General features: G+C 38.7%; 1 protein-coding gene across 5 annotated transcripts in view; it reads left to right on the top strand.

The window, feature by feature from the left end:
- dlc1 (DLC1 Rho GTPase activating protein) overlaps positions 1 to 5,602 on the top strand; it is an 89,698-nt gene extending 84,096 nt beyond the window's left edge. For all 5 annotated transcript variants that reach the window (XM_067584691.1, XM_067584688.1, XM_067584689.1 and 2 more), the window contains 5 exons: positions 136 to 250; positions 1,619 to 1,834; positions 3,020 to 3,237; positions 3,371 to 3,544; positions 3,668 to 5,602. In XM_067584691.1, the coding sequence (XP_067440792.1) occupies positions 136 to 250; positions 1,619 to 1,834; positions 3,020 to 3,237; positions 3,371 to 3,544; positions 3,668 to 3,767 (823 nt within the window). In that variant the 3' untranslated portion in view covers positions 3,768 to 5,602. The remainder of the gene's footprint in view (positions 1 to 135; positions 251 to 1,618; positions 1,835 to 3,019; positions 3,238 to 3,370; positions 3,545 to 3,667) is intronic.
- The last annotated feature ends 7,345 nt before the right edge of the window (positions 5,603 to 12,947 follow it).

Genomic DNA, 12,947 nt, shown 5'->3' with positions numbered 1-12,947 from the left:
CACTGTTTCTTTCTTTCCACCTTCAACCCCTGGCACTTCCTCTTCATTTTACACCCGTTGTGTGGACGATTGATGCTGTTACTAATCTTTCTGTGTCCACTTCTCTCCCTTTTTTCTCCTCTTCCTTGGTCAAAGGGTGATGAACAGGAAGCAGACACTGGGAAAGCCGGACCAGAGAGACCTGAATGAGAACCTGGCTGCCACTCATGGCCTGGCACACATGATACAGGAGTGCAGGAAACTCTTCCGGGTCAGTGCTTAACAACACCAGAGCTGAAAATGCTAATATCGTCACATACAAACGCAGTCGATCAAAGTGTGTTTGCTACAGAATGAATGTCACCTCTGGCTCACTGTACCATGTCATTACCAAACACCTTGTGTCTCAGTGTTTGTCCTGTAAACAAACATAGCCCAAGTTACATAACTCCTTTATCCAGTCCGTGCTATTATTTGCTCACACAGTGTTATCATTACATAAAGTAAATGTGCCAACTACTGCTTTAAATGCCTCCGTTGTACAGTACTAGACTTAACTTTGTGTCTCTGTGTACATTTACACCCAACTCAAGCCTCTTTGAGGAAAGTTCAAATACAGCATAGCCCCACAAAACCCACAAAGATGAATCCATCTCTGCCTGTTTGGTTCTGTGCATCCACAAGGAGAGCACTTCACCGGATAAACAGGAAATAATCAGCAAACTATGCGATTACTAATCCAATTCCAATCCCATTCGACCTAACAACGCCCTGTGCCCAGCACAGTCTTATCTGACATGCTACAGTAAAAGCTAAAGAGCTGCATACTGTGTGTCATTATTGTTCAAAGCTTTATTAGATTGTGGGAGAACTTCCTGGCTTCCTGTCATGGTTGCATCACACAACAAGCAAACCCAATTACCTCCTGAATTATTTTGTTTTAATTAGATTTCTATTTGCTCATGGAGGTCCATAAAAAGGAAGATGACCTATGAAATGACAGACTGTAATTTGCTTCCATTTCAACAAGCCTTTTCTTAGACAATAATATTGTTAGTATTCAATTAAACCTGAAAGATTGCACGTACAAACAGACAGAGAGCAAAAGGAAGAGATAGAGAGTCAGAATGAGTCAGCTAGGCAAACAAGGAGATGAAAATAGCATGTAGTGTGTTTCCTATGGTGGCCCTCAGAGCTCACGCACTGCCACTTAAGAAAACACATGCAAATAGACAAAACATAAACAAATTAAGGAACCACTGTAGTTCCCATATTTAATTATTTTGCATCCTTATACAAATTATGCTTAATTCAATTTCCCATTAATTAAGGGAATTAGTGTAATAGATGGATACGCCTGACAAAAAAAGAATCAGGAGGCATAGAAACAGTGCTGATGACTCTTATCTTACTTGTAACTCTAATTTGTAAGTTTTTAATCCTTTATATGCTCAGTGTCAGAAAAGTAATGTTGTAGAAACTTACTGATAATTTTCACAAATGAGGAAGCAGAGCCAAATCAAACACATTTAATCCTCACACACCTTAGCTGCTTATGGCCTCCAGTGACTCAATAGTAATTTACAGTACGAATAAATGTTCTGACTCTCATCGTCCTCCTTCTCCACCTCTCCCCCAGATCCCAGAGGAAATGAATCGCTGCAGGAACTCGTATGTGGAGCAGGCTCTGCTGCCACGACGCTTGGAGGAGCTCTCAAGTGAAGAGGCCGGGCAAGGAGGCTACAGGGCTTACCTACAGGAAAGCCTCGACGCCCTCCTCAAAGAGGCTAAAGACAAGTTCAAAGGTTATGACAGCTGCTCCACCCCTGAGCATGCTGAGCTGGCCTACAGGAAGGTAAGCCCACTTGCTTATGTATCAGTTTCACACATCATTCATTCAACAGATATGGCTTTCAGTGTGTTTGTTTGTGGTAGAAAGTGAATACAGTGATAAATCTGCCACAAAGCAAAAGCACTGAGATTCATGAAAGATTCATTAATGAGAGTAAAAACAGATCATCAGTCAATCTGTCTTCAGAGTGTAAACAAGCCGCCATCCATGAAGCACACACTGTCTTTTCAACTATCTCTGTTTCCTGTCTTTTCCCTTCCCTTTCTCCTCATTCTCTAAATATCTTGTGGAAAACCAGCAGTTAGGGTTTCCTGTATAGAAACACGTCCGTGTGAAACCGTCCTGGCCCTTGGCTTCTCATTCTCATCCCAGCCCTGGATTGTATCCCAGAATGACATCAGCTTGTCACACACACACTCGTACATACATACGCAACTTCACGATTATCCCAGGCCTACATTTCCTGTGTCTGGTGTGCAAGGCCCCTGTGTGAGGTTTATCTTTTCCCCAGTTTGAGAGTCACAAGGCAGAGAGAGAATGTGTGTTCTTTATCATCTGATGGCAGAACGAAGCAGCTGACTTGGCTAAAGGGCAATGCAGGGTTTTGAAACACAGCCCAACTGTTGTTCATAAAATTATGTCTTGATTACCACAACTAATTCCTGTAAATATGACTGATAAGATTATCAGGAAGGTTCCAAACGCTTGCATAAGACACTTGAATTTCATATATGTTAAACCCTTACAGCTCACTTTCAAAAATATATGATCTCAAGTACTGAAAAAAAAACATGATCCCACACTGTGACAGATTTGGATAAAAAAGTACCTAATCAATCATTTAGCCATGAGAACTGTGAAACATGTTATCTCAGTTTGAGAATTTTTCACAACACAATTATAAGGAGAGAAATAATGAAACTAAATTATTGCCCAGACTTATCTTCAGGACTCATGACCAACATTTTACTTTGGTCCCCTGTCAAAAACTTTATCTAAATTGCAACCATTAAACACAACATCTCCGTTTCACGTTCGGTTGAGAACCATTATTGCATGTAATTTCTTTCTCCCCTAATTTCCTCTCATTGCTCTACTTCAGGCTATCAAATAAATGCACAAAATGCCACCAAAATTTATAAAAGAACAGCATGTTAAGTAATTGGGCTTTTCCATCTGTCTCTCCAGGTGCATGATGGCTTTCCACTGCGTCTGTGGAAGGTGACTGCAGAGGTGCCTGCAAGTCCTGAGGAGGTCCTGACACGGCTGCTGCGGGAGCAGGGCCACTGGGACGAGGACCTGCTCGAGAGTCGGGTGGTGGAGACCCTGGACGAGAGGACGGAGGTCTACCAGTATGTTAGGAACACCATGGCCCCACATCCCACCAGAGACCACCTGGTGCTCAGGTAGACTATTTTCCTTCTCTTCCTCCTTCTCTATCTTACTTCTCTTTTTTTCTTCAATCTGTTCTGTTTTTTCACTATTTCCCTCTGATTTAATGATGTTTTTAAACCAAACTCTCTTTACTCTTTCAACCAGAACGTGGTTAACAGACTTGCCAAAAGGAGCATGTGCACTTGTGTGTACATCTGTGGACCATGAAGGGGCACCAGCGGTAGGCGTCCGGGCAAATGTCCTTACCTCACGCTACTTTATCGAGCCCTGCGGAGCCAACAAATCCAGACTCACACACATTTCCAGGATTGACTGCAGGTGAGTAGATAACCGACAGGAGGGAGAACGATTTAGATGTTTTATTAGGTCAATCAAAGTAATTTAGCTGATGATTCAATGAGACAAAATTTGCTAACGCTGTGTATCTTCATTGTTTTTCAGGGGTCGTTTCCCAGAGTGGTACAATAAACTGTATGGACACTTGTGTGCTGCTGAGGTGGCGCGGATACGTGACTCATTTACTGCGTCCATGGACAAATGAGAAAGCAGTGTGCAATTTGGGCAACAATAGTCTCAACAACTTCATTGAAGCCTAGACTGTTTTTGGATCCGACTGTGGATTTGAAATGACTCACTCCACCCATTTCAACAGAGAGGTGGACTGGGTCCAAGCCTCTTTATACACACATTTAAAGTACAAACCCTGGATCCTGGATTGAAGGACTTTTTTGCTCTGATTATATCACAAGAGACTGATGTTATCCTTTAAAACTGTTCTTTGGGGGCACTCCGTGTCCTGCCATGTCACACAGACATTTATCTGGGCCAAAGGACATGACGTCACTGATACAGGATGTGAGGTTTAAACTTTATCCAAGGGGTGCTATTGCTTCTGAGAAGCAAGGGGATTCAAGGTGTGTGTGTGCGTATGTATGTGTGTGTGTGAGTGTGTGCGTGTGCTTGTGTATGTGTGTTTGCATGAGTGTTCAGTACAACAAATGATACATAAATACATATTCCTTGCACTGGTTTCCAGTCGCAGCATAATGTGTACATACAGTATTCTGTTCACACTAACGGTTGGTGTCTGTCATGTGTTACCTCTGTCCCTTTTTCTGTTACAGCAAAGCACAGGAGGAATAGTAAACAATATTATGGTCAGTTGATTGATGAATCCATGGGTGAAGAAAGATGCGAATGTGCCGGTAATATGCAGACTGAGTGGAGACAATAGGCAGGATATTGTGAAATGACAGGTGGCTGATAGCACAGAGGGTTTTAGGGTTTCAATAGAGGAAGGCAGAGACAGATGAGAATCGGTGGCTGGCTCACCAAAAAGAAAAGAACGATCAAAAACGGGCCTCGTTTACAAACATAAAAATAGAAAAAGAATGCAAATTCAGCTTCAATGTGCACTGAGTTTGACATGGAAGTTGGAAGATACATGGGCAAAATTAGTAGCCAATCATTCTGTGACTTTCAAGAACAGTAAGAGCCCATAAGAAACTGTTTGTGAGCGTGGCTCAGTGTTGTAGACAGCAAACGTTACATATTTTACAGGAGACCAACAGATCTAATGGACCAAATTTAGAGAAACCTGAAAGAAGTCCCATCTTAAGCTTTTCCTCACTATGAAAAACATTAGCGGTTGTTGTTAAGAGCACAGTCGATTCCCATTTCTTTGAGATTGTTGTAGGCCTGACGTCACTTACACTAAACTATACATTTGGGAAGTAAGAAAAATATTGATTTCACAGTTGTTTTGATGTACACAAGAACAGAAATAAAACTGTTCTAACCTGCAACAGAAACCTCGAGCTATTCCTATAAGAGAAAAGATGAGATGTAAACAGAGAAAAAACAAAAGGTCCTTTTATAAAGGTGGAGATTTTACAGGTTTTACTGTAAAGAAGAGGGCAGATTGAATGTTTGTGTGATTTCAAAAGGAAGGAAAAATATCTTTGTGTAAGCTTCTCTCTGTGTACTGTTTTGTCAGTGTTTAAAAGAAGTAAGAGATTTGGGTCCTCATAACAAAGTTGACCTTCTTCGTCATTCGTAACACTCACGCTTCAATCTGAGGGCTCGCATCTTTCATGTTGAGTTGTATGATTAATTCACTAAAGTCATTGTTCATATCATAAGTGCTTGTACCTTAACTGTGTCTCTGCCAAATAATAACGCATGACAATGACAGTTAATTTAAAACAAATATATTTATACCTCAGATATATGTTTGTTTTGTATCATACCATTTTATTTTATTTTATTGTAAATGTTAAGCTTTGTGCTACAGAACTGAATAAATGTTTTATCTTTTTTATTAATATTATTTCTGTACAGGTTAATCAAAGTGCACTATTAAATGTATTAAAATATTTTTTTGTCTCTTGAGAGTTATGTAACCACAGACAGATTTTCTGACTAATAAGTTGAGGCTTTGTTCTGGTTTTTGCTCTTCAAATCCCTCATAATCTGTTCAGTCATTTGTTTACATTGTATTTTGTTCCGAGTGCTTACACCTTCTCAGATCCAGAGCTGGATTTCTCTCCTCACTTCCCCTCACCGCCACATCCACTTCTCTTCGTTTTGCCTTCATTCCACACACATTAATCCATGACTGGGCCAGCGAGGTGTGAACTGCGTTGCGCGCGGGTATCAACTGGCTGGTTAGATGGTGATCTCACTCCTTGTCTTGTTTCTTACATAACAGTTTCATATAGCAGAAGACAATGGGGTCCGTTGTTCCACAGCTGGCCTGGTCTAGACTCAAGGGGGGGGGGGGGCAGTCACGCGGCAAAAAATGAGTGGGTCCAAGGGTCAGAGCAGGGGCCATTGTACCCACTTTGCCAAGTAAGAAGTGGCCATCTGTAGGAGGAAAAACATCTTTCCCCCTGCATGTATTGTATGATGGTGTCACGTGCTGTACTTGTTTTGTTCTTGTACTTGTTTTGTTCCCGCTTTGCTCTTATCTAAACGTGAATTATTACGATCCATAAACTTAGAATGTGTATTTACATAGCTCGAGGACGGGTACTTTCCACACATGTACAGTGTGACAGCAGAAACAAGTATTAACTTGACTCTGAAAGCCCACAGCCAAGACAATGCATTTACATTTTGAGCTGGCATACTCACTCACTCACTCTCCTCTGGCGGACCGTGAACATTTCATGTACTCTCCTCTGGAACGAGAGATAAACCAGAGCACTCGCACACGTAACCACAAACGTATGCATGCATGTTCTCGCCTATGAATTTGTCATGTATGTTCAACACATTTGTCATTACTATTGTTTTTCCATAACAAAAACCTCTACAGGAATTTTCTGTCTTTCTCACTCCCCCCCCCCCCTCGTGTGTGTGCATACACTCCAAATGCTGGTATGTTTTGGCATGTGCATGTGTATGTATTTTTGCTGGGAACCCAAACACCTCGGAGAGATTATGCAGGGCCAGATAAGGCTGACCAAGAGTCAGCACCAGGGCCGCATTCCTGCACCGTTGTTTGAGAATCAAGCACAGGAGGTTTCCCACATTGATAAATGAATACAAACGTGTAAGCGCTTGCTTCAGTGTGTGTGTGTGTGTGTGCATTTCTTATACCCATTTGTCAAGCATTTATCAGAAATAATCTACTCAGTTTGTGACAGAACAGTAAGTTTACCGGTGAGTCCATACCAGGTCTGGTTTTTATATTTTATTATTAGATCCTAGAGAGACCTTGATTTGAAGTTAAACGTTTAACATCAGCCAGTGGGAGGAGACATTCAAGTTTTATAATCATCTGTATTTTAGTCCATTTATGAGGTGGAAAGTAGTGGAAGGCAGTCTCCTCAAGTTCAATATTTACGGGTATTGACGGGTAGCTAAAGTTAAATAGTCTTGAGATCAGATCTGGTGAGCAGTGGTTTTAAATTTGAGAAGAGAAGTGATATACTGAGCTTCTGACACATTTATAAATATAGTTCTCTTCTTGTTGCCAGTGAGGACCAACATGATATTTGTCTCTTGAAATGAAGCACAAAGCGCAATGATGAACTGCATTGAGTTGTTTTAAGGTAGAGCGAGGAGCATGAGGATGAATTCTATCTCCATAGTCAGTCAAAGACAGGATGGTTGACTGTACAATTATGTTCCTGTCCTCAAGACAGACACATGCATCTATTCTGATAAAGGAAACCTATTTTTATTTCTATAAAAGGGAACTTCTGATTTTAAAATCCCTCTGAACCGAAGAGTAGCATCATCACTACAAACTAGAGAGATCAAATGATGACAGTAGGTTTCAACCACCAACAGGGCTGATATTTCTACAAATGTTCTGCATCTATTTGTGCATATTCATGTGTCTTCACTGCACATTTGACAAGTCAGCCACATGTACAACTCTATAAATACACAACACTATAAACGCTAACCAGCTTATTGCAGATTGTTAGATTTATATGTATATTGAAGCAGAGTTGCTCCCTCAGCTTCCGCGCCAAAATCAGTGAATAGTCATGTTTGGTTACAAAAAATCCCACAGTCGTGCCAAATATCTGACAGGAACTGTGGGTCACACAGCTCTATGTGGACTGGAATTTTCTGATGGATCACTTGTAGTATTGTTGTGGCAACAGAAATTGTTTGAGAGGCAACATGGAAAAGTACGACAAGAGGAACAGTCACGCAATACTACCTTATATTGCTCCTCATTATGTTTCTACTGTATATTCCAGAAACTCAAAAAGCAGGAAGTAAAGATTTTAAGCAGAGAAGAACAAAACAAAGCAAAGCAGACATCACTACAGCATTGATTATGCAGATAAAACAAATTAGGTATACCAGAGTATGATCAGAAAGTCATTTACACACTGTAGTTACTTTAATGACCTAATAACTTGTGTGCCAGATGTGGGCAGATGTGACAGAGTCAAATCCAAAGCCCACAGAGGCGGTGTCACAGTCTTCATACATGGATAACCGAGTTATCCAGATTAGAGTATTGATGATTTGACATGAGTCTGGAGTTTTTTGGATCCTCAAAGCTGGCTTAAAATTAATCTGGAACTGTTGTTATGGCAACAAGTCCTTAAACCCAAACCTGGTAAAGTGCAGTTTTATTGACAACTAGCTGGATCATGACCAAGACGTATTAGGGTGAACCACATACATGAACTTTCAGATACAAATGTCCCACTTTCTTAGATTTATAATGAAAGAATGTGGAAATAATTATGGTTTAAGTGATGACATGTAGGTTATTGATAAGCCATTACGATCGGCTGTAATTATCACAATTTCTTTTTAATATCACTAGGATGAAGAGTTAACAATACTTATACATGATAAAAATATAAAACCAAATAAAAGTTTGTACCCTAAAAAGGAACCAATACAAATTCAGTTTGAGATAGAGACAAACTCAAATAAAAGTTTCTGATTGTTAAAAGACCAGCAGAGCCAGATGATGCAGTATGTAATCCTGCTTTTTGACATATTTTAATAATGATTGATTTTCATAAGAACATCACTTGCAGTCTAACTGCATTCACTGGTGATATCTGATTAACTGATCTGTGAAAGTGTGAGAACAGTAGGAACATTGCAGAACACAATGTAGGAACACACATAAAATGAAACTTATGTGCATGAATCATTTGTCCCAGTGCATGCTGGGAGGGTTCCCAACACACCCACCTTATGTAACTGCATGATTAGCACATGCTGATCATGATTTGTGCCTATTGTGCCTTTGTTATTCAAGATAACGTCATCCAGGATCAACAAATCAATCCTCAAACTGCCTTCAAAGAAACAAATTAGCTGGATGAGAATTGACAGGATTATTTTAACCTGATAACAGCATGTTAGCCTGCATTAGTTAAACACATTTGAAGAATAGGGCCCAGATATAGTAGTGTCTATGTTCAGTGTCTGTGTTTGTTTGTGTTGTGTTTGAAAGTGGCATAACACCGAAAAGGGACAGAAACAATGAGGAGGAGGAGGAGGTGTTCACTCACTTACCATTAGAGACACTGGAAGAACACTTTCACTGAAGTAAGTCAGTAAGATTTAAAAAGGTACAAACACTCACATGACTTGGGTCACGTGAGGACTGTAAATATTCTCTCAATTGAACAAATCAATATTTTTTCAGATGCCGCAGACTTTTTTCCAAGTTGTGTGAGTTGTTGAGCCTTTGAAGTCTTACACTCTGAGTTCAGTATCACTGACGCCCTTCTAGATATATACCTGCATTGCTTCTAATATTTATCTCTTTTTATGAATATATTTAACCTGTGTGGCACACAAAAGATGGCGCATTGAACACATCCAGTTGATGTCTTGTTTTTTAAATTTTTTTTATTGAACATCATGAACATATAAACATCTAGCAGTTAAATAGAAAATGTGCATTCTTGTGCAATTCAAAATATCATTGTGCAAAACATAATTATACTGTATGTCTAGTAAATACAAATATAAGAAAATATGTAAAATAAATAAAAATAATAAACAAAGTAATCACTATGAGATCCTTACAACATAATCAAATAAGATCCAAGAATAATGAGTAAACAATAATAACAATGGAAGACAACATAAAGTTAATCAGGGGACACAGAAAATAATTCTTCATAATACAATAGTGTCAACAGTCTTGAAGTATCAATGTACAAATTAGATTCAACCAGAGGAAAAAAATGTTTGGGAAAGACATTGTGGAATTTACCAAATAGAAGTTTAAGATAATTTATGTAACACAAAGATTTGTTATTACATTCAAATTTAGTAATAATGTCCCTTATAAGGAGTCTGGTTTTATTATAGAAAACAAGTTCATGACCGTTTCTGGCTCAGTGTCACAAAAGGTGCATGTTGGTGAATTTGGAAGTTATTGTGTTAGACTGGTGAATGTTATGTAAGAACTTAAAGTGAATTTACCTAATCTTGTTCAAAAAGCAGACCTGGAAGCCAGTTAATGTTATGAAATGTTATGTGAAATTTTCCAACTAATGTTGAAATTCCTCAAACTAAACACAAGGTGTCACAACTGAACAATTTATATCTGTTTTAAAGTTCAACACTGTCCTCTGGTGGTTGTTTGGATCAGCACAGACTCCTCTGCACCTCTCCTGTACCGGCTCCACAATCCAGTACAGTTTTTTTCAGTTGCTTAACCTCATTTTGTGAAACACTTCTTGTGAAACAATTCTCAAAACATCTTTGTATAACGAGCAGCACAAACCTTCATTTGTCTTCAAGCAGTAACATTTAACTTGTGTCGTTGCTGAAGACAAGACAGTCAAATGTCAAAGGAACTGCGTCAATATGACAGCAGTCACTAAATATTTTGATTTTTATGTAATTTCTAATTGAGAGTAACTTACAGTCACTTAGCAATACAGTAAGATTTATTTAAATTTACACCTAATTTAATAAAATCATGCCACATAAATGTGTGTTTCAACAGTTTATTCACACCTTTTTCAGTTCAGCTTTGTGGTGTGTCTCCAATACACACCAAGTACCTAATATAAGACAGTAATCTAAAACTGAAAGTTAAAATAAATTAAAGTACAGTAAAAATCGATCCACTAAGTCCACTTCTCTCTCTGAACAAACCAACACATACAGTTTACTTTCACATTATCTTTCTCTGATCTCTGCCTGCTGCATGTTCAGTAACTGTGGATCAGAAAACTCACTTTTTCCCCATTTGGTGTAAATGTGTTTACACCATGTTGTTGAGAAATGTGATAAACTCCACTAAAATTTGATTTTGACAAATATGTTACTAATTGAATTTAAAGATAAATCTGCTATCACTTATTTTTGTGACACTACTAGAAAACTGAAAGCACAGTAAGTTTGAAAGGTTGTGACAGTCTCACAGTTTTTCTCAGTTGCTTTGGCTCAGATCTCGAATAACAGCTGACGTTATCAAAACAATACATGAAATTCTTCACATTTTGTACACATCAGAAACAGCATTTCTCATTCTTTGTCACTATTTGCAAATGTTTTGGCACATTTAGGCAAATGACTGATCACAGTTGTCTACAATTTAAACAATTATTGGTTGTACATGTTTCTTCTCAGTTGAATAGTTTTACTCTCAAACATGTTAGAATTCCTTCATTGTGTAATTCATCACATGCAGAATAATCAATCTAATTGCCAAAATCAGCCGAGCCCATGTTACATATATTGCATTGATATAGAGTGGTTGTAAAGTCTGCTATACCCATAAGTTTGTTGTCAGGTGAAACTCAAACTTCATTTACAAATGGGGAGTTTCTCACATCTTAGATCAACCAATGGCATGTACTGTCCACTTAGCTTACATGTGTAAGTCATGAGTATGTTTTTATAGATTTATAGAGCTTGAGCGCAACAGAATTACTACAACTTGTGAACATGGAGGAGCCTGCTCAGATGAACATTGGACGGGGGCAACGGCGGTATAAAAGTGGAGGTGTACGATCATCGACCACAAAATATAATGTCTTTGCTTGCTGCACTGGATGCTGCTTGTGATGACATAACAGCAGAAGTGTGCAGAGGATGGTTGCAGCATACAAGACAATGCTTCCCCAGTTGCATTGCAAGGAGGTGACGATAATCTGTAGCCAAGCAGAAAGGAGTGACAGGATGTCCTGTGATTCCCAGCACTGTGATTTTATTTTCTTGATACACTGCTGCATATAGTAGACCTATGTTTTGTTTTAATTTTCAGTTTTGTTCTGTTTATTGTATTTTACTGTGTTGTGTGACCACTGCAGGAAAATACAATTGTTTTTCCTCACATTACATGCAAGTCTAAGTGTTCTTTTGTTTTACAAAGTGGAATGTGAAACCTTGTACTGTTGAATCAGTGTCTGAAAAGTTTTTACTTTGATACACAACAGCAACTCAGTGTGCTTCAGGAAAATAACAGTCTGGTGCAGCAGGCATTCAGTGTCAGTGAAAACATGAAGGACAAGACTGTTTGAAGATGAGGAGATGAGGAGATGAGGAGCACACTTCCAGAGTCCACTGTCATTCTGACAAAATCATTTCAACCACCTTGGTTTTACACAATTTCACAGGAATGTTTCATTTTCAATGACTTATTCATTGACTCAATAACTTAATATTTTGGGTGAGTAACAGTCTTTTGTAGGTTAACTTTAGTGTTTTGCATCTTCAGTGCTAAGAACATTAAAAATATTTCAAGAAATGTGCCAAAGCACACTCAGTCAATAAAGCTATGTATTGATTTTTATTAAAAGTATTAATCCTAATAACAAGAACAAAAACAGACACAAACCAGCACACGTTAACAGTTCATATGACCTCTGAGTCTCCTGTTATGTCTGTAAAAGACTGTTGTTTTTTTGCACTTGTTTACCTTTTAATTTAAAATACACAGAAATCCATAGCTGTACTGTTACTAAACACGTTATATGCATTTTAATATCTGTATTTTGTCCAGTTGTGTCTTTTGCTGTTTACTTTATTTAATTTGTAAGGGTGAGTTGTCTTATAGGAGTAATACTGTGCTTTACCAATAGAGGGCAGTATCCCTCCACAATATGCAAACCCCCATCAGGTTCACACCCAGTTTGGCCTCATACAACCTCAACTTAAAGGGAAACTTCGCTATTTCTCAACCTGAACCCTATTTTCCCATCTTTTTGTGTCTAAGTGACTAATGGGGACAACAATTTTTGAATTTGGTTCAGTATTGAGT

The sequence above is a fragment of the Thunnus thynnus genome, chromosome 3 (assembly GCF_963924715.1).
Source record: "Thunnus thynnus chromosome 3, fThuThy2.1, whole genome shotgun sequence".
NCBI classification, from domain to species: Eukaryota; Metazoa; Chordata; class Actinopteri; order Scombriformes; family Scombridae; genus Thunnus; species Thunnus thynnus.
Note: the sequence above shows the minus strand (reverse complement) of the source record. Positions and strands in the feature narration are given on the sequence as shown.